General features: G+C 36.8%; 2 protein-coding genes across 18 annotated transcripts in view; one reads left to right on the forward strand and one right to left on the reverse strand.

The window, feature by feature from the left end:
* Window positions 1-27,996, forward strand: part of LOC147843368 (uncharacterized) — a 413,390-nt gene that overhangs the window by 112,417 nt on the left and 272,977 nt on the right. The window lies entirely within an intron of this gene.
* tmeff2b (transmembrane protein with EGF-like and two follistatin-like domains 2b) overlaps window positions 1-27,996 on the reverse strand; it is a 127,928-nt gene that overhangs the window by 53,932 nt on the left and 46,000 nt on the right. The window contains exons 2-3 of the mRNA XM_087256829.1: window positions 27,047-27,156; window positions 7,020-7,158 (exon numbers count right to left, since the gene is read on the reverse strand). Coding sequence (XP_087112955.1) covers window positions 7,020-7,158; window positions 27,047-27,156 — 249 coding nt within the window. The remainder of the gene's footprint in view (window positions 1-7,019; window positions 7,159-27,046; window positions 27,157-27,996) is intronic.

Genomic DNA, 27,996 nt, shown 5'->3' on the forward strand with positions numbered 1-27,996 from the left:
AACTTTAAAAATGTAGGTACATCAACCAAAATTTAGTCGCACCCACCATCTAAAAGCACCTTTACTACAAGTTTTATACAAACAGATTTATTGCATTTGAAATCAACAGTAAACAAACTAACAAGCAAAAAAATATATATGAATGCATGAGAAAAATATGTCTCAACAAAATTCCGTTATCAAAAGAAAATAGATTTTTATAAAATAACTGAGTGACCAAAAGATACACGGACCGCTCACCAGCCCTGCACACACTCGTTTACATGAATGAATCTGCTAACAATATAACTGTGATGTTCTCACGGGTGCTGTCTGATATTGCACTGATGCTTTTGACATATACTGTACCTTGTTATATGCATACGTCATGTTAATAGCAATACCGGTCTTTTCATGAGTAGCGATATTAGTTTACTCAGTGTAATCCCGTTTGCGATGATGTACGTGGTGTTAAATTTTACATATAGCTGCCACTTGCATGACGGACAGCATCTGGCAATTAAATGAAGGATCAAATAGAATTTTCAAATGGACCTTTCAGATAAATGCTGCTCACTTTAACATTAATTCTTATAAATAACTGTGTTTTAACACTTGGGGACAAGTTATTATAATACGTTAAAAACATTATGTATATAATATATATAATATATAATCAATATAACTTATTTCTAAGATAACAACAAACTCTGTACCGCATCGGATGTCATTCTGTAAATGATAGTGCTCCTGTTTTTTTTTTGCAACCACACTGCGCACGCATTTTGAATGTTTACAAACATGGTAATTTGTCTATAGAGAATGTGTGGCACATTTTGAAGTGCAAAATGAGATAACCAAAACCCTGTACTTTTGCCCACCTTAAGACTTATTTGCAGGACGAATGGGACAAAATTACTGCTGAAACACTTCATCACTTAGTATCGTCAGTCCCTAAATGTCTTTTAAGTGTTGTGAAAAGGAATAGCAACTTTACAAAATGGTAAATGATTTACTGTTTTTGAGTAGTGTTGCAAGAACCAAAGTTGGAAAACGTGTTTAATTTGGGGGGGAAAAAATAATAAAATAAAATAATAATAAGGAACACATTAAATAAGATTTGTTGTATTGTCTGCAATGATGTACAAGCCAAAGTGAATTTAAAAATCACCACTTTATGTTTTGCGTTTTCCTTACTGTCCCAACTTTTTCTGATTAATAGTTGTAAACCAAAACATTATTTCAAAGTGTGACAAACAAGAAATGATATTATTTGGACTCAGCATGGTTCATTTGGAAAATGAATGACCTCATTTAATGTTCTCAATTCCAAACAAATTATATACACTATAATTAAAAAGTTTGTGCTCTCGTAATTTTTGTTGTTGTAAATTGAAATAGAACCTTCAGAGGTCTCTTGTCTCTTAAAATATAAAAACATAAAATGTCATTTATTCCTGTTCATTTTAGCAGAGTCATTTCAGTGTCATGTGATCATTCAGAAATCATTTAATAAGATTTCAGCCCTCACAGCTCAAAAGAGCAGCATTTCTACAGAACAACAGAACTTAAATTACTGTAAATACAGTATATGAGGCTTATTAAATGGTCCTCGAGGACAAACAACATCAGATAACTGAAAGTATCTTTCGACCATACACTTGAATTTTAAACTCTTTACACCTATTGCCAATTTTTATTATCGTCTAATTATCTGTGGATTAAATAATCATCGTCTCATTAAATGTTATATGACTGAAAGTGGGCTAATCTAGAGACAGAGGACAAAAAGAGGACACATTTTTACTGGACCAGAATAGTGCATGTGTGTGTGTGTGTGTGTGTGCGAGCATGTGTGTGTGTGTCCTCTCAGGAAGAAGTCACCTCTAATGAGTCGAAGTCTGTCTTTTTGTGGATGTGTGTGTGTGAGAGAAAAATGAAAAGAGGTGAAACAAAGTCATCTGCCTTTATAACAGTATAAGCCCGACTGCAAAATGTTCCCCTGAGCTTTTCTGAAGAGCTGTGTTCCTACACTTCAGATAATTGATCAGATAGTAAAGAAAAAGACTGAAATGAAAGAGGGAAAAAAACAATGGGTGGAGGAAGGAAAAATAAACAAGAATCGTATGTGTGTGTGTGTGTGTAGTATTAAGTGTTATTTAAGGATTGAATTTCAGCGAACACTGGAGTATCTGTATCTGGACTGCTGTCAGCATGTGCTCTGTTTCTCTTTCTCTCCAATATTGTCGCAGGTGAGATGGGTTACAATTGGCTTCCATCACCAGATCATCTGTCACGCTGTCAGGATGTCAGGGCAAAACTGTCTCACTGAGAAATGCAAACTGAATCCTGTGCAAAATGGCTCTGCAATAGTAGAAGATTCGTGATTCGTGCTTTGCAGTAATAAATGGAGCTTTTATTTAAAGCTTTGCAGCCTGTTTCGTGATACACATGTACGGGAAGCTGCAATGTAACTGATGCAGCAGGTGTGAGTTGAGCTTTCACTCCATGCTTCTGCTTTTTTTGGGCGAAACTACTTTTATTTTTTACATCTCACTAGTATCACGAAAGCTGCGTTCAGACTGGAAGACCTTTAAAAATCTTTTTAAAATATCAATTATGAATTGATCATAGCTTCTGAGAGTCCAAAAAGTTCTGCTTATTGATAAATAATGTTATGATCGCTGTTATAACATCAAGTTATGATGGAATTGATTGTATATAGTATATTTTTCTTATATTTACACTTGTTTCTTGTTTTAAAAAAATAAACCCCTTCTGTTTTCTTTATATTATTATAAATCCCCCTTTCCAAAGTGTCACCATCAGCATGAACATTCATGAAGCCGAGCTCAACTGTGTGGTTGTGTATTTCAGTCGACGCCAGGTGCATTCGTCACTCTCAGAGTCATTAGGCCGTTAGTGAATGATCATTACTTCACCTCATAATCGCTGTTATTTCCTCCAGGAACACGAGGAGAGCCGCGAGTCGGCACTCAGACTCAATGGATGTTTGAGTGGGGAATGTTGCGCCTCTGAGCGTCGAGGGCACAAGGACAGATCACTGCTCACTGCTAATAGGAGTCTGCAGTTAAATTTATCTTTGATTATAGTACCACTTATTATCAAAGCTTTAACATCTATGCATGAAAATGGAATTATCCTAACAGCGTTCTGTTGTTTATTTAAGGTGTTTATTTAATTGAGGAAACAGCAGTTATTTAAATGTACAAAACAACTCGGCTTCAATCATTTATTAATTTCATTTTATTTTTTTGCTACAGTATGTCCCTTATTTATCAGGGGTTGCCACACCGCAATAAACCAACAACTATTCCGGCATATGTTTTACACAGTGGATGCCCTTCCAGCTGTAACCCAGTACTGGAAAACACCCATACACTCTCGCATTCACACACACTCATACACTACGGACAGTTTTGTTGACCCAGTTCACCTATAGCACATGTCTTTGGACTGTGGGGGAAACAAGAGCACCTGGAGGAAAGCCACGCAAACACAAGGGGGAGAACATACAAACTCCACACAGAAGGCCAACTGGCCCAGCTGGGACTCAAACCAGAGACCTTCTTGCTTCAAGGGGACAGTACTAACCACTTAGTCACCGTGCCACCAAACCTATACTTTAACTGCTGTATGTAAAAAGGCTTGCAATTTTGTAAAAGTTTATTCACATTGTATGACTTTATTTACTTACTTTACTTGATCATTTTATAATGATATTGTAACATTGAACTCAAAGACAATTTTTGTCTTCATTTCAGTATGAAGTTATTTATACAATATTTTAAAAATTGGGAACACTTTACTTAAAGGAGTGTTCATAAGACTGTCATCCCTTTATAATCATGACATGACGCATGTCCCGAATGTGAATGAGGATTTATGCATGTTTATGACAACTATTATTAAGAGTCATTTGCTTATTTATGTCATTTTTAAATGTAAAGATGCCATTGTTTATTATGACAACTTGACATAAATATATCACAACTTTGCAAAAAGTTTTTTTTTTTTCATTGTCATGACATTACCAAGACAACATAACTGGTCATAAATCTGTCATAAACATAATTGTCATGAGGCATAACTGTCATAAATATTTTTTCTGACCACGTTTGCAGTGGAACAAATTGTATTTGTTATAGAAATGTCTCTTTAAAGGTGTCATTACCATTACAAAAATTACCATTTTTAAAAAAATTTAAAATTCATTTTTAACAGCGTCATTAATATTTAATTACATTTAATAACAAATTTAGCTTTTACCACAGTAGTTGAGGCAATATATATATTATATATTTATATATAATATATAAACAGCGTCATTAATATATATATATATATATATATATATATATATATATATATATATATATATATATATATACAGTATATATATATATATATTAATGACGCTGTTATAAAATTTATGACATTATAATTTATAATGGTTCATGACAATCATGTTTATAACAGATTTATGACAAGTTTTGTTGTCTTGGTCATGTCAAGTTGACATAGACAAAAACAGGCTGTGACGTATTTGTTTCTCAAGTTGTCATAACAAACAGTGTCATCTATGCATTACAGTGGTGTTAAGTAACAAATTATAAATACTCAAATTACTATAATTAAGTAGTTTTTTCTCAGGAATTGTAATTTACGAAGTAGTTTTACTCCACTATTTTCCTTCAACCTGCAGTCACTACTTTATTTCTTTCTTGTTTATGGGGATTCGAAAACATCCAATCTAAAATCAACCAGATACTATAACGACGTCTAATCATGTTACAGTTTGACGTATATCAGATGTTAGATTTCGGTTGCCAAACCTGACAAATGTCAGTGTATGTATGTCAGACGTATGACGCTGGTTTAAGATGTTTGCCCGATGTTGGATTTTAGTCACTTTCTAACACGAGCTAAATTCGACAAAATATCAACGTCATTTCACGTCATTATTGGACATCAAAATAACTGTCTGGACGCTGGCTACACACTGAATTTTAGTTACCTGATGTCACAACCTAAATCTAAAAAATTTGAATGATGTTGTGTGCCTTCTGAGCAATAACTAAATGCACTACAGAATATTACGTATGCACACAGTCACAAATTACATGTACAGTTGAAGTCAGAATAATTGGCCCCTTCTTTGAATTATTTTTTTTCTTTTTTAAATATTTGCCAAATGATGTTTAACAGAGCAAGGAAATTGTCACAGTCTGATAATATTTTTTCTTCTTTAAGCCATATTTTTTCAATAGTCAACAGAACTAATCATCGTTATACTATAGCCCCTTTCACACAGTGATACCGGTAAATATCTGGAAAATTTCCAGAACGACTTTACCGGTATATTCAAAAAAGCGCTGTTCACACAGGCGAGGACGTTACGGAAATTTTCCGGAAAAGAGCATTCACACATCCATTCCAAAATACCGGTAAATTCTGACATCATTCACCACAAATGAGCTTTAAACGGCTGCGCTTGTGTTTGTAAACATTTGACTAAATTACAAACTCTGTGGATGATCAATATTGTGAACAACTTTCGCAGGATCACTTTCGCATGTCGAGATGTTCATAATATGTGCGTGTGCTGGCGCTCACAGGCTGTTTCACAGGCACACGCAAAGCTTGAAGGTAAACAAACAACGGCTTATCATAAGCATCTCATCGATGATTATTTACACAGTTGGCATTAAGAAGAACATATAAACGTGATCTAACTAACTTCTAGCAGCTAAATGTGTCTGGAAAAATATTCAAAGGCTTTTATTCTCACAAACCGCGCGGACGTGAATGCGTCTGACTGTTGTGATTGGCTAAAGCGGACGTCTCACGTCAGCACGTTCTAGACGTGCACGCGCTTATTACGGGAATCTTCCTTCTGCATTCACACAGCGCAGCATTCCGGCAAATTGCCGGTAATGTTACAACTTCTCTTTCCGGAAAATAGCCAGAACGAATTTACCGGTATTTTCAAAAAGGACCTGTTCACACATACAACCTTTCCGTATAAGGTCCGTATGTGTGAAAGGGGCTTATAACTTGCCTAATTACCCTAACCTGCCTAGTTAACATAATTAACCTAGTTAAGCCTTTAAATGTCACTTTAAGCTGTATAGAAGTGTCTTGAAAAATATCTAGTCAAATATTACTTACTGTCATCATGGCAAAAATAAAATAAAACAGTTTTTAGAAGTGAATTATTAAAACTATTATGTTTAGAAATGTGTTGAAAAAATCTTTTCCGTTAAAAACAAATTTGGGAAAAATAAACAGGGGGCTAATAATTCAGGCGGGCTAATAATTTTGACTTTAACTGTACAATTATTAGCTTCTTACAGTGTAATTCTCACTACTCTTCTTGAGCACTTTTGAAATGTCAACTTTTTACTCATACTTAAATAATATTTACAACTAATACTTTTACTCTACTTGCACTACATGTTTAGACAAGTAATGGTACTTTTACTGAAGAATGATTTTCCAGTACTCTTTCTACCTCTAATGCATAATAACCGAGTGAATGACACTTAATTACAGTTGTTATACACATACATAAAATCTTATTCACATTCATGATGTCATGTCACAGACCTTCAACTAATGTTACTAAAAATTCTATTTTTTTAATTTTATTTTTATTTGTACTTTTTTTTTTTTTTTTTTTTTTTTTATATCCTCAAAACAATAAAAAACTTTAGAGATATTGATAAGATGGTATGCAGAAATGAACATTTAAAGCATGCCAAAACAGTGTCGAGTTTAAAAAAAGAACATTATGAGTTAACCAAAACACGGATTGTAATCGTATTCAGAGTAAATCTTAATATTTAGTTTTGTTGTGCTTTTAGTTTAGTTTAGTTTTGTTTGTTGTGAATTAATTTATCTAAAGTAATTCTCATTTTAGGAAATATAGCATTATTGTAAATTGTTAATGATTGCAGTCCAACAGGCACCTTGGAGACAGACACACACACACATACACACACACTAAGGACAGTCACCTCTAGTACCGACAGGACAGGCTCCGTCTGACACCACCAGCACCTCTGTCTGCAGTTTACAGGCGTCTTTGCGCAGGAGACAGTGGTTCTCATAGCTCTCGCCGTTCGATCCGCACACTGGAGCATAGTCACCGCTGCACTGCAAACAGAGAGAAAGAAGAGGCACAGGTGTCACAGATGCATGTTTAATGGTCAGATCAGATGAGGACAAACTTTAATTACACCGGCCTCTGAAACACAAGACATCTGTTCTGGGGGATCTGCGCGCAGCTACCGAAGGGTGAAAGAAGTCAGGGATAATCCAAAGCTAGGTGTGCATTACACTGTTACACTGCTTAATGTGACGTATAGTGCATTAGAATCATGTAATGAAAACCTAGCTGTGGATTATCCAGTTTAGAATATGGTCAGTTGCCAAAACCGATGGGTTAAAGCTGATCTGGGGAATTTACAGTAAGACCTTCTGGGATGTTTGTGGTTGCAATATCTGGTGTGTTCATGTATCTTTGATCAGAGCAAGATGGCGAGGTACTTTTTCAAATCGAGACAGTGAATGTGACTTTTTTTATGTTTTCAATAAATGAAGTTGTTGTAAACTGAATCACTATACTATATTGTAGACTATAGAGTGTTTCTGAGCTATGGTAGAGAGCAGTTGTCACTCAGCTGAATGAAACGTGTATATTTTGCTAATTACTGCTGCTGAAAATGACCATGTTTTGTCATGTTTTGGCCTGTACTAATCGGTCAGACTGGAAAAATTTCATTTAGAATACTAATGCCTAGTGATGCACCAATCCCGATACTTGTATTGGATATTCTAGTCAATAGTGATAGCCTATTACAGATTTCAAAGAGAAATCTTAATATTAAAAGGGAAACCAAAAAGCAGGTCAACATCAGATCATATCAATGTCTTAACGAATGCTCAAATAATGTTGCCTAGTTTACAGCAAGCATCATGTTTTTAGTTAGATTGTGTGTCTGTCATATACAGTAGGCCTATAGGTCTGTTATTTTTACTAAACAAGAAATATTATTTGAGGTTATCACCAGAGCTATAGAAACTGTCATATTAAAAAACAATAAAACAAAACAAAAAAGGTACAGTATTGGGATTGGATCAGTATTGGTCGATACTCTGAATTTTGGTATGATGATTGGATAAAAAAAAAAAGTTGTATCGGTGCATCCCTACTAAAGCCAATTGTTTATTACTATTAAACTCCATTTTGGTAAATATTTCCTCCTTATTTAAAGCTTACAAGTCATTCTGTATTTATTATTTAGCCGTTCGCGTTCCTTCCCCATTTTCATCACGCTTTGCTGTAGCACTCACATCTGTCGTTTCTAGGTGATCATCAACCGTTCTCAGAGGACGACAAAACATTGCTGCTGCTCTGATACAAGTTTTCTCTATGGACAAAATTTAAAAAGCACTGCAGTGTTTGGGTGTTCTGTGTTGGTCTGATATAGTCTACCGAAATGTGTATATTCCATACAAAGTATTAAGCTGATTAAAGTATTAACTAGGCGTGCCTGGAATACGCGAGCAGCCCCTTAGATTGCTTTTAATAATCAAAAAGAATGTCTTCAGTAGTTATCAATTATCAATCCAAAACAGTGTTTACATCCAAGCTGAGGCATAATTTCCACCGGGCACAAGGCGGACATACCCTCATCACTTTTCAAAATCCTATTTAAATCACTGTATCCGAAATTCATTCATTCATTATTCATTTTCTTTTTGACTTAGTCCCTTTATTAATCAGGGGTCAACCAAAATTGCCAGTAAGTTAGTGTACATTTTACAGTACATTGTTTACAGTGTATATTTCATGTTTTTTGCTAAATATACCAAGTATGTTGAGGCCGTACTCACACTAGGTACAGTTGCCTCGAACCGGGCCAAAGCATGCTTGTCCCCCCTCCCATCGCCCCGATGGCCCGCACTCACACCATATCAGGCCTCGGCACGCTTATGTCATCGCTGCTGCGCTGTTTAGTGAGAAGCACTCTCTCACTCAACAGCATAGTGGAGATTTCTGTAGTTATATCGTTTCAGTCGTTTGATATGCAGTGACATGCAGTCAAATATTTGGCCAAACAGTCCTTAGGGATGCGGTGACAAGCAGTCATATATTTCGCCGAACAGATCCGCCAATTTGGCGCTCATAAACAATCATAAAGCCCTCGGGCTGCAGGAATGAGGAGGTCTGCTGAAGCTGTCGTGCTGTGAGGAGTTCTCGTCTTTAATAAACTACGGCAGTTTGCGTTCACTGAACAGTAAGAATGATTAATAAATCCATATGAAATAGCCCCTTAAAAGTCACGTCTCGCTTTCAGTTTCGGGCTTTGGCGCGTTTTGCACTCATACACAAGCGTACCGCGCCAAAGCCCAAGTGAACCGCACTCAGGCACACCTCTTACAACCGGGCCAGGGCCGGCCAAGTGAACCATGCTTGAGCCCGATTCAGCGCACTCACACTTCTCAAACAATCTGGGAAACGGGCCTGGGCATGGTACGGATGGCATAGTGTGAGTAGGCCCTAAGAGTGTAGTGAGATTGACTGGATTGTGGAGCAAGTCTCACTGTAATTCTCTGATTTGTAGAATTTTATGTACAGCATCATGTTTTAAAATAGTAAACTTTTTAAAGATAAGTTGAATTATTGTGGGTGGAACAAGCTAAAACAATATCCCTGTCTAAAGTTTTTCCCATGGACATTTTCCTTTCATTCACTTTCTTATGGAGTGTTTACTTCTACAACCTGACTGTTGCTCTCTATTGCTGGTGAAACACCTGCCTGCAATCCCGACACACTCACATACCTATGGTTTACAGGGACACTTCATAGGCGTGATATATTTTATACAGTAAAAACTGCTTATGATATGGCCCTACTCCAAAACCCAATCCTTGAATTTGAATATCAAAACACTCAAATATGATGTTTAAGCATCTTGAATAATAGGGACACAAGGTGTGACCCTGTAAACCACCTTAATAGAGTACAACTAAGTCATACCCATGTCATTATACAGCTTCATGTCCCTGTAAACCACATATACCTGTACACACACACACAAACCCTGGCTGAGGAACACAAGAGCAGTAGTGTGATTATGGCCAGCTGTGTTGTGATGCCTGGAGGACGCGGGTCACCCCAAGGCAAGAACACAGAAGGTGAATTCGTTTCACTCATATATCAAGCCCACACCAGCAGATAGAGGTTATTTACATCAGCCATTAAACAAGAGGTCATCCATCTGTCTGTATACACACACATCCGCACACACAACTGACACACAGCAAACACACAGTAAAATCACTGGAAACACACACACACACACCAAACACAGAACTGCTGACAAATAGCCTGAGGGTAAAAGAGAGCACAAGTGAGAAGGACAAAAACATGGAAGAGAGGGTGACTCTTTCAAACTTTCACATCTCTGCTGTGATTTATAAATCACAGGCAGCCAGCTATAAACCAGAGTAGGGGATTTAATGAATCAGAACGCACTGAATCTGTCTGAGACGTACACTTCAATGTACACTGCAGCGATGTCGCATTTCTGAAGTTGATCAGCTGTCTTCAGTTTCATGTTTAGTTAAATGCATTTGTAATTGCATTTGTAATTAATTATTGGCAATTATGTGAAAAAGTTCTATGAAATTAAAGGTATTTTAGATGTTAGTAGCAGTATTGTTAGTTTTTAGGATATCTATAAGCTTGTGTGCTGCAAAACAGTGACAAAATTTGCATTTAGAAGACATAAAACTGATATAAACATGTAAAGCTTTGTCACTTCCGCCTAAATGAATCAACTGTTTTATTCTCGTCACTTCAAACTTCAATTTGACCAATCAAATGCTTTCTAGATCTGACATGCCCCACCCCCTTCAAGACACTTCACATTTGATGCGTTTGAGCTCAGCCACTCTCACTGGGAGAGTGTTGATTAAAGAAAACACCATTGGCTGTTTTATTTAAAGGGGAGGAGCTACACACTATGTCCCAACCCCTCTTCTTGTTTAGGTTGAAATTACTTTAAACATTGAATCAAAATTCACATTTAAAACACTTCATTGGACCTTTAAGACAAATTTACCCTGCACCAACAGACTGCTTAGTTACTTGCTCTGTAGTTTTATTTTTGAGATTAAGATTGAGATTAAGTAACCAATATCCAGTAATCTAAAATAAAAAATGACTTAACAAAGACCAAAATCTGTTTGTGCCAAGTTGAAATCCCAGCTTGAGGACTTTTCCCAATTCCGTCCCCATCTCTCACACCAACTTTGCTTCTACTACTACTGTCTTATCACAAAAAATATATACAGTTGAAAACAGAATTATTAGCTCCCTGAATTATTTGCCTATATTATTATACCCCCCCCCCCCATTTTCACCAATTTCTGTTTAACGGAGAGCAGATTTTTTTAACACATTTCTAAACAAAATGGTTTTAATAGCTCATTTCTAATAACTGATTTATTTTATCTTTGTCATGATGACAGTAAATAATATTTTACTACATATTTTTCAAGACACTTTTCTATACAGCTTAAATTCACATTTAAAGGCTTAATTAGGTTAATTAGGTTAACTAGGCAGGTTAGGGTAATTAGGCAAGTTATTGTATAACGATGGTTAGTTCTGTAGACTATTGAAAGGAAAACTAGATTAAAGGGCTAATAATTTTGTCCTAGAAATGTTTTTTTTTAAACTGATTTTATTCAAGCCGAAATAAAACGAATAAGACTTTCTTCAGAAGAAAAATTTTTATCAGACATACTGTGAAAATGTCCTAGCTCTGTTAAACATCATTTAGAAAATATTTAAAAGAAAGAGAAAAAAGGGGAGCTAATTATTCTGACTTGAACTGTATTTAAAAAATAAATCTTTAAAAATAAAGACCAAAAACCTCGCCAAAAGTGTTGTTAAAATATTTCTTTCTTATTGTTTATTTACTGTAATTCCAACACTCTCACGGCAATTTGTAAAGTTTTGATTTAGTGGCTAACTTGTATGAATTCATACAGCCTCATTTGTACAGAATTGCTCATCTCCCAATGACGGTTGGGTTTAGGGGTGGGAGTTGGGTGTCATGTTTTTAAAATTTTGAAAATTTTACATTTTCGTACAACTGAATACATATGAATTCTTACGAATTAGCCACTAAACTAAAAAAAACGTAAAATAGTTGCGTTTCCTTGTGAGATCAGGCTAGTTTAAGTAAATCCAGTCTAAAACCCAAGCTGATGTCAAAGAATTAGTGCCAACAAAAACTGACTGTGTTACTGGCTTGTGTCGGTTGTGTCTGCATGAAAAGAGCTGTGCATGAACACACCAAATGGATGAAAATGAGTGTGTGCTCTGTGTGAAAAGATAAATCTTTCCGTAACTTTTCGCTCACCACTGAGGAATTCACTCATGCAAATGATCATTTACAAATATTTAAGAAATGTAATGGACTGACAGTGGAAATCTGTGTATTCTCTCTTGACTTCTGTGTGTGGTTTTGTCATTTTAGTTTTTGTTTTTACGCTCTGATTTGTAGATGAACAGCCAATCAGAGCACTCTCTTTCACCAACATATGATGGCGATTCTACATGCTGAATCAGGCAAACTCACTCTAACTTAAGCCCTTAACACATTTGGCCCTGTGCTGTTGGACTGTGGAGGCCATTTGAGTCCATCCTGTTAAGGCCATCCTGCTGTAAGTAGCCATCAGAAGATGGGTACACTGTGGTCGTACTAATTAGGCCAAAGTATGCCAAGAAAATACCCCCCACAACATTACACCACCAACACCAGCCTGAACTGTTGATATAAGGCAGGATGAATCCATGCTTTCATGTTGTTGACGCCAAATTCTGACCCTATAATCCGAATGTCGCAGCAGAAATCGAGACTCATCAGACCAGGCAACATTTTTCCAATCTTCTATTGTCCAATTTTGTTGAGCCTGTGCAAACTGTAGTCTCAGTTTCCTAAGCTGACAGGAGTGGCACGCGGTGTGGTCTTCTGCTGCTGTAGCCCATCCGATTTAAGCTTGGACGTGTTGTGCATTCAGAGATGCTCTTCTGCATACCTCTGTTGTAACGAGTGGTTATTTGAGTTACTCTTGCCTTTCTATCAGCTCAAACCAGTCTGGCCATTCTCCTTTGACCTCTGGCATCAACAAGGCATTTGCGCCCACAACTGCCACTCGCTGGATATTTTCGCTTTTTCGGATCATTCTTTGTAAACCTTAGAAATGGCCGTGTGTAAAAATCCTAGTAGATCATAGGGGTGTCAAAATTAATTGTTTATTCGGTGCACATTCGGTGCACCGCGATGCAGACGCGGACAATTCGGTATCGATTCAGTAATAATCATTACCGGTTATAATGTTCTGACGTCATTTATCTCCTATGCGCTCTGTCATGAAGGAGGTGAGCGCCGGTATTTACAACACTCAGCCAACTCAGGGCCGGTCCATGGCATAGGCACTGTACATCCAGGGGGGCGCCAGAAATGAGCGCGGTTCACTTGGTTTTGTTTTCGATTTTCCTGACACACATTCAGTTATTGACGGCAATAACTCAAAAACCTCTTACCCTAAAAAGATCTAAAGTGTGTTTTTCTACAGAAAGACAAAGCTGGTTATGTTTCACAGCTGTCTTTCTTTTTTTTCGCTCGACATTACGAGCACTGCTCCGTTTAAGCCCTCGCAGTCTGTGTTTACTTTAGCCGGCAGAGCTCGGGCTGAGAGGAGCTCTCAGTAAGGGACCGTCGGAAAAGTGCTTATTTTTTTAGTTTTTTTTTTGTTTGTTTTTCTGCTCCGCTCAGCGCGAGCTCTCCCTGCTGCAAGGGCTTAAGTGTGTGTGTTTGTGTGTGTGTTTGTGTGTGTGTGTGTGTGTGTGTGTGTGTGTGTGTGTGTGTGTGTGTGTGTGTGTGTGTGTGTGTGTGTTTGTGTGTGTGTGTGTGTGTGTGTGTGTGTGTGTGTGTGTGTGCGCGTGTGTGTTTGTTTGTTTGATGCTGTCTATGTTTTTGAATGTGTTTGTTTGAGAGACAGTGTGGTGCTGTGTGTCTGTGTGTTTATACAGACAGCTTGTTATAGCCTCCCCCCTAAAATATAACACTGTATATGGAAAGCATCCTCAATGCACCATGATGCACCGAGATATCGAATTGAACCGAATCGATGGCATGATAATCGTAACCGAACCGAACCGTGAGACCAGTGTAGGTTCACACCTCTAGTAGATCAGCAGTTTCTGAAATACTCAGACCAGCCCGTCTGGCACCAACAACCATGCCACATTCAAAGTCACCTAAATCACCTTTCTTCCTCATTCTGATGCTCAGTTTGAACTGCAGCAGATCGTCTTGACCATGTCTACATGCCTAAATGCATTAAGTTGCTGCCATGTGATTGGCCGATTATAAATTTGCATTAACAAGCAGTTGGAAAGGTGTACCTAATTAAGTGGCCGGTGAGTGTAGATCAGTTACTAAAACAAAAGCCAGTCAGACAAGTACTAGCTCAAATTGCAACTCTTATAAAAAGATTAATATGTAACAATCTCAATTGCCTAATTTGATACAAATGTGTGAAACAAAGGAAGTGAAAACTATATAAACTGATAAAACTACATTAGAACAAGAAACTTTTATTCAGATCAGGTGTTGGTTTATGGGTTTATTTACCTACCCATAGGCATAATGTATTTTATACTGTAAAAAAAAATGCTCAACCTACCCCTAAAACATTAAGTATAATTTTTAAGCATTTTGAATTATGAGGACACATGACACGTCCTTGTAAACCACCTTTATAAAGATGAACTAGTATATAACCATGCCATTATACAATTGTGTGTCCTTCTAAACCACATAATCAAGTACACACACACTTCCATGTAATGGTAGCTACAAACATAAACAAAAACAGATCAGTTCTACTAGCTCAATGTTCACCGTCTACATTAGCAGAATAGGCAACATCACAAAGAAGAGCTCAAATATGTGATGAAAGATTGACAAAAGGAAAAGAGAAGAGAAAGCACAAAATAGAAAGATGCAGAGAAATGAAAGCCTGAAATAAGAAAATCAATGCTAGCAGGTGAAGGATGAATAGAGAGGGAGGAAAGATGACGCAACTTCTGTTTCCTCATACATCTTCAGGCAGCAGCGGCTTTTTGACGAGGATATTAAAACATGTCATTAAGAGAAATTCTTTCTTCCTGTTCTTCCATTTACTGTAACTGCTCTCATCTATCTCTCACGTCGTTTTTTTCTTGCTCTGTAGGACTGCATCCCTCATTGTGTCCTGGCTTTCAGACCCAGCCATCTTTAGCAGCCTGCTCCATTTCATTTTTACGAAAACATCTAATAAAAATAAGTATTTCATGAACAGTTTGGAATGTTTGACAAACAAAGTCAAAGCAAATGATCAATATTAGTGGAAGCTGACCCAAACAAGAATACTATTTTCTTTTTATTAAGTTTTTTTTTTTTTTTTGTCTATTTTGTCATTAATTTTGCATTAAAGGCTATTTTGTTAATAGATAAAACAATGACAGCCAGTGAGAATCCATTAATGCTCATGCATTTAAATCAGCCGATGACAGAGAAGTTCACTGCCATATCTGTCTGATAAATTAAAACTGTTTTAAAGACGAACATTTTTCTATATATTGTGCAGCCCTTATAATAATTTTTCTCATATATGAAGTATCTCATCTACCCAAATGGCATTGGTGTCAATGCAGCAGTTTTATTTATTTTATTTTATGAAAATTTGCTCTAGTTGTTTCCGACAACCGTGTTCCTGAAGGCACACCAACATAACTTATTTTCAACCAGGAACATATGAAGCGACTCCAAAATCTGAAGTTAATGGGTCAGATAAGGAAGACATCCAAACTACGTACTGTTGGTGTGCCTCCAGGAACAGGGTTGGGAAACACTGCTCTAGATTTCATCAGTAGTTTACAGAATAAAGCTGAAATTAAATTTTACTCAAACACTTTGAATTGTAAACACATTTAAAACAAGTTTCAAAAGTTCACACTTAGCTGATGATTGATTATAAGGCTTGTTAAGCATGCTGTCCTGGGAGAGAGCCCTGAGCTCATTAGATCCTCGAGCCCGGGGCTCCCTCCCGTGTTCAAGGTAAGAGGGGAGTTTGAGCTCAGGTAGATCTTAAGAACCCCCCTGCTGTAGTAGCAAATGAACAGATAGTTATTGCTCTTAAGAGATTACTACTTATGCTGTGTTCACACCAGAAGCGGGATGCGTGGATAAATCACTCTATTCGCGCGTAAATAGCCGCGTGAACATTTGAGGTTACTCGCTTTATTTGCGTGTCAAACCCCGCTTCATTCGCGTGTCAAATTCACTTAGGAAACAGACGCGCATTTGCATGATGGGCAGAGCTTCTGTCAGCCCCGTGACTCTAGCTTCATAGCTAAATGGCTAACATGGATTTTATAAAGAAAATAACAGTGTTTATGTGCTTTATGAAGGATGATAAACAGCGTCGATACGTTTAGGGCCATGTCTAAGTCCACTACATCCTTTCAGAGGTGCATCCAGCTCTTTAAGCTCATATAATCCTCCAGAAACTGAACCTGGCTGATAGAGGTTTTCAGCGGTGCTTCTGACTGAGCCCAGCCCAGTTTGATGAACTTCTTGTCTGTGTCTGACAAGATACGTCACAATCATGCCCCCACAAGAGCAAGCTCCTGATTGGTTAACGCGGTGCGAATGTCCGCTGAAGTTCAGATTTTCGAACTCGAGTGATTCGTGCAAAACGCGCATTAAGTGCGTCAAACGCGCAAAATGATCAATTCGCGCCATGCCATTCGCGCGTATCGCGCCATGCGATGGGGTTATTGGTCAGTCGGTCAGTCAGTGAGTCGACAGCGGCCTCTGGTGGATTTATGCAAGAAGAGCAGGTGCAAATTGCATTTGTGAGAGAAATTTGAGATCTGAAAAAGCATACACAGCGGCCTCTGGTGAATTTGTAAAGACTGCAATAAGACTTAGCTCCTGGGATGTATTTGGCACTCTCCAGAAATGTATATAGGGGTAAGTATCCATAATGAGCCTGGGTTGCTTTTTTTTGTTTTTGTTTATTTTTTATAATTTGTATGTTTATATAATTTTTTGTTAAATAGCTTTGTGTTCTTCATATTTTTATGTCAACATGACATTTTAAATGTTTTCAAGCACTGGAAGTGGCATCTTTGCTACAATATATTTTATATCCTCATATAACGGTTCATTCATGAATATCCAATATAATAAGAGACAAACACAAATCTCTGACATCTGAATCTTCTAACAAATTGAGTAAATGTAAAAATCTTGAACAGTTTAAGCTTGCTTTGGTGAAGTGTTAATGATATAACGGTTCAAGCAAAGGACTTGGCTTATGTAAATTTACAAACCCATTAAATTGTAATAATAAATAAATTAATACAATATTTAAAAAAAATTATTATTAAAAAATAAAATACATTTAAACTAATGTAACTTATTTAATTTAAATACAATAAAGTTAAATTAAATACATTTAACTTTTTAATAGTATTAAAATGAAATTAAATGTAATAAAATTTATGTAATTTTATTTAAAATAAAAAAATCGAAATAACAAATTGAATTAAATAAATTAAATTAAAAATACATGGACCTTTAAGGCTCCTGTCTAAAAATGATATGTTGCTATGATCTACTGAATATATCACAGGTTTGGAAATGACTTAATGTGTAAATAATGACAGAGCTATAATTTTTTGGGTCAACGATTCCTTTTTAAAAAGCTGAATTAGTACAGTGACCGATTTTAGTGTTAGGACATTCGTTTGTTTCTCTGTAATGCTTTTGTTGAAGATTTACAATGTTAAATAAAGTGCAATTCTTTTGATTATCTAAAGGGGTCACTGTATCCCCTAAACAAAATTAGCATGATACTGTATGAAAAATAATTATGTTATAACCTGCTGTACTGTAAGTGTCTAATGAGAACATGTCCAAATTAAGTGATATTCTGAGACATGTTTAAGAAAGCATTTAACATTTCGTAAAGGAATGGTAGACTGAGAAAGGAGTGAAGGATAGAGCTGAGCGGTTAGCATGTTGCTGTGTGTGTCCGGAGGTTCCTACGGTGTTAGTGGCTTCTACTGAAAGCTATCGCTAGCTTTGTTGAGCTGAAGCACTCAGTCCTTCATATCGCTTCATTAGAGCTCTGCTAAGGTGATGGTCTCCGTCTGAGGATTCTGAACGCATGTTTGTGTTTATCTGTGTTAGTGTGTGCCTGAGGTGGAGAGAAGGATGAGGGGGAGGAAAAGACTCAAGTAGAAATGCTGCTTTTAAAACGCAGCCAGGAAAATATGTGTGCTTTTGTTGTTTTTGCTGAAGCTGCAGGCCCCAAGTGGCCATATAGACAAGAAGTTGATAGTAGGGTCAATGTGTCACTGCAACACACACATATTTACACACATGACAAATGCTGCTTTTCTTTTTCTGATTTAAATGTAATTTCTTCCTAAATTAAGCATTCTGTTCAATATTTCATTTTAATAAGTAGTTAATTATTATTAATAATAAGTATTTAATTAATAATAGTAATAATAATTACTATTTCAATATATTTGTTTCTTATTTTCTCTTTTCACTTTTATTTTATTTAACTTTTATGTTATGTTTATATTAGTAAATCATATAATTAAATAATAAAATAGAATAAAAGTGAACAGAAAATGAGGATACTATATTGAAATTGAACTCCACAGCCATATCACCCTGCAGCCCAAGACCGGTTACTCACTGAAGCTAAGCAGGGCTGAGCCAGGTCAGTACCTGGATGGGAGACCACATGGGAAAACTAGGTTGCTGTTGGAAGTGGAGTTAGAGAGGCCAGCAGGGGGCGCTTAACCTGCGGTCTGTGTGAGTCCTAATGCCCCATTAAAAGTTAAGGGGACACTATACTGTCAGTGGGCGGCGCCTTTCGGATGAGCGATAAACCGAGGTCCTGACTCTCTGTGGTCATTAAAAAATCGCATGGCACTTCTCGTAAAGAGCAGGGGTGTAACCTGGCCAAAGTCCCTCAATCGGCCCTTTATGGCCTCCCAATCCTCCCCATCCACTGAATTGGCTCTATCACTGTCTCTTCACTCCTCCAATAGCTGGTGTGTGGTGAGCGCACTGGCGCTGTTGTCCTGTGGCTGCTATCGTATCATCCAAGTGGACGCTGCACACTGGTGGTGGTGTGGAGAGATCCCCCCTCATGATTGTAAAGCGCTTTGGGTGTATTGCCATACACAATAAATGCGCTATATAAATACACATTACATTACAATACATTACAATTTATTGTAATATTATTGTACACTACAAATTTGAAATCAGTCAGAAATCAAAACACAAATAGAGTTTGATTGAACACTTTGAAATTGTATGTATGGATTACACCACATAAGTGTTAATGTATCACTTTTAGATTCAGGCTTTGTCCTTTGTTTATCAGGGGTCGCCACAGCGGAATGAACCACCAACTATTCCAGCATGTTTTATGCAGCGGATGCCCTTCCAGACAAAACCTAGTATTGGAAAGCACCCGTACACTCTCTAATTCACACACACACACACTCATACACTACAGCCAATTTAGTTCATCTAATTCACCTGTACCACATTTCTTTGGACTGTAGAGGAAACCCACACCAACATGGGGAGAACATCCAAACTCCACACAAAAATGGCAACTGGTCCATCCAGGACTAGAAACAGCGACTTTCTTGCTGTTGTTGAAATTTCCAATAGTATCTGGATGCAGCCTTTATGATGCAAGCTGAGACTGCATCACTCAGCGATGCAATGTCAGACACAATGCACTGAAATGGAGCTAGTGACGTCACTGTGACGGGTAGGGTTAGGTGAGCCCATTAAAAAGCATTGGATGCAGCCCAGATTCCACTGCACCAGGTCTGCAGCCAGACCCCTCTCGAAATTTCCAACACTAATGGGCTGTTAAAGATGTAACACTATCAGTGTTCTCTTACAACACTGCAAAAAAGCATGTAACTCCAAGCTCTTGTAAAGTGTTATATACTGAAAATGTATAAAAGACAAAACAAATCCCTTACAATATATATTTCCACTGTTCATTAAACACATCGCTTTCAAAGATCTGCAAAATACAAAATAAGTATTATAAAAAAAAATGTCATGACAACTAAAGATTTGTAGTTCATGTTGTTTCACAATGCAATAATTAATAATGTAAAAATAGATGCAGATGCAAACCTGCATCCATTCATAAATTTATTTTTCTATTGGTGTTTATATGACACTGGACCACTGGGATGGATGCATAAAAATTTCTTACAACTAAATGAAAATAAAACAGAGCTGATTTTGTTTGGCTCTAAACCTCATCTCTTCCCTAAATTAGTTTTTTTCCCTCTCTTTTAGGACTGTTAGGATAACAGATTTGACAGATTTTAGTTAAAATAATTTTTAGTTCCTATTTTTTATTAATCATATACTGTTCAGTTTCTTTTCTTGTTTGTTATTTTTGTCTTGTCTCTGAAGCACTTTGGTCAATAATCATGTTTTTTAAGGTGCTGTACAAATAAAGTTGACCATGTACCCTAACCTGGACCACAAACCTTGCTTGTGTGGATTTTAGCAACAGATGAAAATACATTGTATTGGTCAAAAATATACTGTAGATTTTTATTTTATTTTAGATGCTTCACTTTGCTCCCCATATATATATATATATATATATATATATATATATATATATATATATATATATATATATATATATATATATATATATATATATATATATATATATATATATATATATATAATTTTATATTTAGAAATATTGGCCTCTATTCTGCCAACTGCTCCTTGATTGGACAAGGCAGGTTTCAGTTTACCCAGTCAATAGTGTTGATGTTTTAATTAATTTGTTAATCTAAGTCGGATGCCTCACCTATGATTTTAGAGAGTCACTTTCCTTTTGATTTTAGTACTGAATGTAATTTTTTAGCAAACTCAAAGATCTTGAATATTTTATTTATGTGCATTTTACTATAATTTTGCGTTAAAACTACAATCTTCAAAACTTGAGAATGAGAAAACGGTGGAAGGAAACAGTTTAGTTTCAATTCAATATATAATGTTATTTATTGTAGTAAAAGTATCTTTTGAACAAGAATAAAAATATAAAATAACCTTCTTTTACATTTATGCATTTGGTATTGCTTTTATCCAAAGCGACTCACACTGACACACATTTTCTTTATATGAAAATGCTTGCGTTCCTTGAAACTCAAGACTGTGACCTTAGCTTTACCTTAATGTTTGAATTAAAAATACGTCATTTTCTCCTCAACAATAATGCAGTGTTAAGGAAATTAAACATAATTCATATCAAATATGTTTTTTTGAAGCAGTCAGTTTGCAATCCTGCCATTATTGACGTGAGCTCCAACCAGTTCCTCTCTCAGATCCATTACTGTGCGACAGTTACATGCACAGATGTGTAATTTATAGCGTGTCAGTGTATGTTTTTCAGTGTTTTTCTTTTCTAAATTGGAACATGACAGACTCAGTGCCATGTCAGAGCACATATTATATAGTGCTTTGGCACTCGCACATAGTCATTTGATCACAAACTGCAAGACAGATGGCCAGAGTGCAAGGATAAATTGTAGAGAGAAAAAGCATTTCATTTGACTCTTATGCCGATAAAAATACTGCACACTACTGACAGCCTCTATACCCAGGAGATAACTAGGTGTTTCAAATTCACACGCACTCTACATTTCAAAAATGTAGCTTCAGATTTTTTCTTAACAGAATACAGCACTATTACTCAGCAAAGATGCTTTACATTTGATTAAAAGTGCTCTTTATAATGTTAGAAATTATGAAACAACAACTATCATAGTTTCAAGAAAAATATGAATGCTTCTTGAGCCTCAAATCAGCATATTAGTTAGTTCTGTTAGTTTTTTGTCTTGATTTCAATGTTATTTGGAGGAAATAGGGCTGTAACGATACACCAAACCCACGATTCGGTTCGTATCACGATTTTTGACCCACGATTCGGTTCGAATCACGATTTTTTTTTTTTTTCGTGTGGGGTGGGAAAAAAAAGATTTTTAAAACAATTTTTTTATTAAATAACATTTGAAAAATCTTTATAAACTAAACATCTAAGAACAATATTAACTATGCAAATTATTAACAATATAAATAGCCATATATAAAATAAATAAATAGCCAAAGCTATATCACTTCTGTTTTCTTTGTAACAAAATACTGTTGAAAAACCAAACAGAACTAAACTCCATTTTGTAGATGGTTCAAGCATGTTGAAATTTATTTTTCAATCAAGTTCTTTTACATAGAAAAAGTAAATTAAATAGCTAGGGATGCTCATTTCGTTAATTTTGCTAACCGACAACCGCCGCTCATTAATCGGTGTTACCTGACATCTGGTGAACACCCATCCCTCTCTGCGCAGCCACATTAACAGTGTGAGCAAATCATCGTATATGCGCTGAAAATCCGGCCGCTTTGACAGCATTGGCAATGTTTCTGGCGTTGTCGGTTGTCAAGTGGGATTAAGTTGGTTTTGTTTTTGATATTCTTGACACATTCAAGGTCCCTTAATAAGAGCTCCGTGCGAGCTCTCCCGGCTAAATATTGCGAGGGCTTAAACGGAGCAGTGCTTGTAATGTCTAACGAAAAAAGTGTTAATTAGCTCAACTTTTGCAGGCACGCGTGATGTTATTGGAAAGGTAGTCACGTGGTGTGTCGCGATTCTCCCTTATCACACCGCGACACAGGATCGTAGATCTGAGTGTCGCGATTTCGATTTTATATCGTGTATCGTTACAGCCCCAGGAGGAAGGCATGGACAGGGGGGTAGTGTGGGTGTTTATCTGGGTGGGCTGGAGTTGGGGGGGGGGGGGGGTCGAGGAGTGGATCTAGCTTTGTTTTATCGAAAAGAAAAGTTTAAAGATGCTGTGACCACTCACATGTGAAACCAATAAAATTCAATCACACACACACACACACACACACAAAAGGAAAGCATTTCGTAATGCTAACAGCGACCAAGACTCAGCAGTGTGTGTGGGAATGTGAGGTATACTAATAGTCCCCGCAATCAGTCTATGACAAGTTTCCAGCTGTGTGTGTACAATCAGTGAGAGAACATGTGTGTGTGAGGTGCAGGGTGGGATTTGTAGTTCTTCAGCGATCTGCAACTGCTAGATCACAGCTGATCGTGACAGCAAGTCTACATTAGCCTAGTGAAATGGTCCCAAAAAGTGGTAGGGTATGGAACGCTAATTTAATTTAATTTCTGATAATAAAAATAAATGCATATTGTATTGTACTAAACCAAACCAAGAGTGGACCCAACAGCAATGTGACAGAATGGCATAGAGCAGTGTTTCCAACCAATGTTCCTGAAGGCATGAGAAGGGTCTGGCTACAGATTTGCACTTGCACTTTCATTCTTGCACTTTCGAGCTTGCACTCTCAGGCACCCATGCTTCCTCTGCAAGTGACGTCATGAAAGTCCTTAACCAAAAAATCCCCCAGTTTGAAGGTTAAGGGTACTCTTAGTGAAAATTGAGTTGCAAGAACCAAAAAAAAAAAAAGGAAAAAAAAAAGAACAACTTAAGGAACTTAAGGCTGCCATTAGGTATTTCTCTTTAGTCTTTAGTAACAATTTCCTCTTAAAACATTTAAGAGAACTAATCAGCTCCCTTGAACAAATGACACTCAAAATGCAAGCATTTTCCCCCACATAAAAATGTTTTAGATAAACGACTCAGAACTGTAGATAAATAATGTAATAAAACAATTTAATAAATAAACTAGTATATATGTGTAATATATGAGTGCATCCATATGAAATCGCAGTTTCTAGAGTCTAAAGTCTCTAAATGATCCCAGCCCAGTTTTATAGGTCCTCCAAACATCATGTTGAGATCGACTCAATAGGGGAACGTCTCGACTCGCTTAACCGAAAGAAAACAGCACAGATGACGGGTACTGCAGAGCTGCTGTAAGGCAAGCATTCGTGGTTCGTTTAGATCTATTCACGTAACTATAGCAATTGCGGCGCCCGTAGCCGTATGTTGCCAGAAACGAAAGAGGCACTTTGGTATAGGTGACAGATAAGAAGGTTGTTTGCAACGCTCTTAATCTTAATGAAATAATGATGTATTTTGCTCGGCTTTTCCGTCGACGTTTAACGTAATTAAATAACGGGCGTCAATGTGATCGTGCACACCCAGCTGCTGCTTGAACCATCCATAGCAACAATCGTGTCAACTTTGTCTTCTACAGTGTTACAAGCGGGTGTCAGAAGCTTAAAGTTGTGTAGCGTCATCTAACGTCTAGGAATGATTTCGCACAATCTTCTGCTCAACGCCAGTGAAAATTGATTGGATTTGAATCCGAAAAAAACGTCCTGAAAAACTCTGACAATAAATGCGAAAAGCGTCCCGGTGTGTACGAGCCTTTAGTTAAATTACTGAAGGACTTTCATGCAAGCGGGCACAGGTGTCGATTGTAAATGACGTCACTTGCAGAGGAAGTCCGAGAGTGCAAGCCTGAAAGTGCAAGTGCAAATCTGCAGCCAGACTCTATTGGGAGGCGCACCAACATGCATATTCTGGATGTCTCCCTTATCTGACCCACTAACTTCCGGTTTTATAGTTTCTTGTTATGTTCTGATCAGTTGATTCAGGTGTGTTTGAATAGGAAGAGGTTGAATAATGAATAACTTTTGGTTGAATAATGCTGATGGTCTGTATAAACAAACAAATAAACAAGCAATAAAAACACTATCCCCCATTGTAGGGACAAACAGGTTGTCCCGTCCACCCTAAAAAATCTCACACTAGCTAAATGTGCCCATATTTCCCTTCTATCTCAGCCGGCTCCCTTCAACATCAGATTGCAGTTCCATTTAGCGTTTCTAGTAGTCTAGAAAGCGAATGACCGCCTTCAATTCCTCTCTCACTCTCTCTCTCTGAGTATAAGAGCTGGATCAATAGCATGTCAGTAAGTGAACTTGTGCGAATCACATCCATTCATCTCTCTCTCTCTCCCACACACACACACACTTCTCCCATTGCACTTTCAGTTTGGGAGTCTGGAGGTAGGGCAGGGCTTCGGGCACCAGGAGCAGGGCTTTCCCATACACACCCGCTACTGTCTCTCACGGCGCATGATACTTAACCAATAACCCGTCCCACCACAGCTAGATGCACTCGCGTGGCCCCAGACCAGCGTTAGTGCCGCTCAATTGTATTAAGGGCAGGAATGAAAGCAGCGTGACCCTTCTTAAGTGCACAAGGCATCTTTGTGCGGAGCGAAGTCGGCCGAGCGAGCAGATGCATCAAAGGAAATTCCCCCCCGCGCACAGTCAGAGCAGACAGATAATGCTATTTACCTGAGTGATGCAGCTTGGCCTGCAACAAGACACAGATGCACGACGTCTGAGCGGAGCTGAGCACTCTGACCGAGAGAAAGTGTGTGTGTGTGTGTGTGTGTGTGTGTGTGTGTGTGTGTGTGTGTGTGTGTTTGCCCTGAGAAAACATGTGGGGGTGGATTTTAATTAGCGACAGTTTGCTTACACTGTGTGTGTGTGTGTAGTAGGGCCAGAGGGAAATGTATTTATAATTTTTTTAAAGTGGTTTATTTTTTAAATTGATTCTGTATTTTAGGGGTATTCTGTGTTTAACAAGGAAATGTAACTATTTTAGGTTTTTCCAAAAGGTTGCTAATTCGTACAAATGCATGGTAAATAATTCCTACCAAAAAAATTTTTTAAATTTTTTTTTACAAAGAGGCATGCCCCCAAATCCCTCCCCTAAAGATCATACTAAAGGAGATCATACTAAACTCACGCGGCAACCTCCCTGCAATTCTTACAACTATCAGATGATATGGCATGCTGTGTGTACTTAATTGACATCACATTCGCTTCACGCTTTCAAGCGAACTAGCGGACCCGTCGAGTATAAACCAGGCTTAACCCTACACATCATCTATTTTAAGGATATGTACAATTAACCAGGTTACATATTTTTACTGTAGCATTTTTACAGTTTTTTTACCATTTAATTTACGGTTGTTTATTTTTTACAATCGACTTTTTAATGTAAAAATGCACCTGAAATAAAGTCTTCATTGATCATTTTTGAGAATATCAGTAGCAATTGTATTAAATCTATATCTGCTGAATTAAATAGAAAATTAAGTTAAATCAAATTAACAGTTTGCAAATCAGGACTGAATTGAATCTGGACATCTGAATTGATTTCCAGCTCTAGTGTAGTGCCTTAAACGCATCACATGATCAAATTGTGATACTAAAAATAGCAAGCAAATGGTAATACAGTTGAAGTCAAAATTATTAGCCCTCCTGAATTATTAGCCCCTGTTTATTTTTCCCCCAATGACTGCTAAACGGAGAGCAGATTTATTTAACACATTTTTAAACATCATTGTTTTAATAACTCATTTCTAATAACTGATTTATTTTATCTTTGCCATGATGACAGTACATAATATTTTATAGATATTTTTCAAGACACTTCTATAGAGCTTAAAGTGACATTTAAAAGCTTAACTAGGTTGATTACAGTAGGTTAACTAGGCAGGTTATGGTATTTAGGCAAGTTATTGTATAACGATGGTTTGTTCTGTAGACTTTTGTAAAAATAAATAGCTTAGAGGGGCTAATAATTTTAACCTTAAAATGACTTTTTAAAAAGTTAAAAAACTGCTTTTTTTCCAGCCAAAATAAAATAAATAAGGCTTTCACCAGAAGAAAAAATATTATCAGACATACTGTGAAAATTTCCTTGCTCTGTTAAACATCATTTGGGAAATATTTAAAAAAGAAGAAAAACTCAAAGGGGGGCTAATTATTCTGACTTCAACTGTATCTGAGGAGCATTGATTCCTACCTTAAAATCACAGATGCACGTCACCGTGTCCCCGATTCGCAGACACTCGCCGTCGAACTTGCAAGTGTTTGTGTCGCACAGAAAAAGATCAGTGTCCTGTTCTTCAAACCCTGTCGGGAAACAAACAAATGTAGATTAGAGATCACAAACTTAATGTAAAGTGTACATTAAAGTTCACATTAAAATGATTAGCATTGTTACAAAATTTCATGCTAGAACAAAATGCTAAAATAATAATAACAAATTATCAAATTATATATATATATATATATATATATATATATATATATATATGACCTATTATGCATTTGAAATTTCGGTTTAGTTCTAACTTGACAACAGTAAATACTTTAGAGCAATAAAACATTGCATGATGTTAAAAATACACGTTATTAACAAAAATGACAAAACAAAATCTTAATATACTGGTTAAATTTAACCAGAACTCTGGGAGTTTAAAAATAAAACTGCCTAAAATAAGAGACTTTTTTCTTCTAAATCTATTTTTAAAAGCAAACGGCATTAGTATTAATGAAATTTGGTTTTGGTCATAATAGGACAGATCCGGCCAGACTGAGTCACAGGATCTGGGTTAGCGTGCAATGTCTCACGAATTAAACTCAGTGTTTTATAATTGGATCATATCACTTTAAAATCTCCAACGATCTTTTCCCCAAAGTGCACCCTCGGTCAAACGAAACACTGTACTTCATTAAAACTGAATAAACACATTATTGGTGTGAAACAACCTCACAGAATTACTTCCTCGGGACAAAGGGGCTTTTGGTTTCAAGCTGGATGAAGGATATTAAAGTTAAAGCATATCATGACTGCAGTCCTAAACAACAGACAGCCTGTTACAAAAGCTGCTTTGATAAAAAAGAACTTATTTTGTTTTTATTTTTTTGGAGCTGGTTTAAGGTCAGAACCGCCAAAAATTTAAAGCTTAC

This window comes from Danio rerio, chromosome 6 (assembly GCF_052040795.2).
Source record: "Danio rerio strain M-AB ecotype USA chromosome 6, GRCz13ab, whole genome shotgun sequence".
Classification (NCBI taxonomy): Eukaryota; Metazoa; Chordata; class Actinopteri; order Cypriniformes; family Danionidae; genus Danio; species Danio rerio.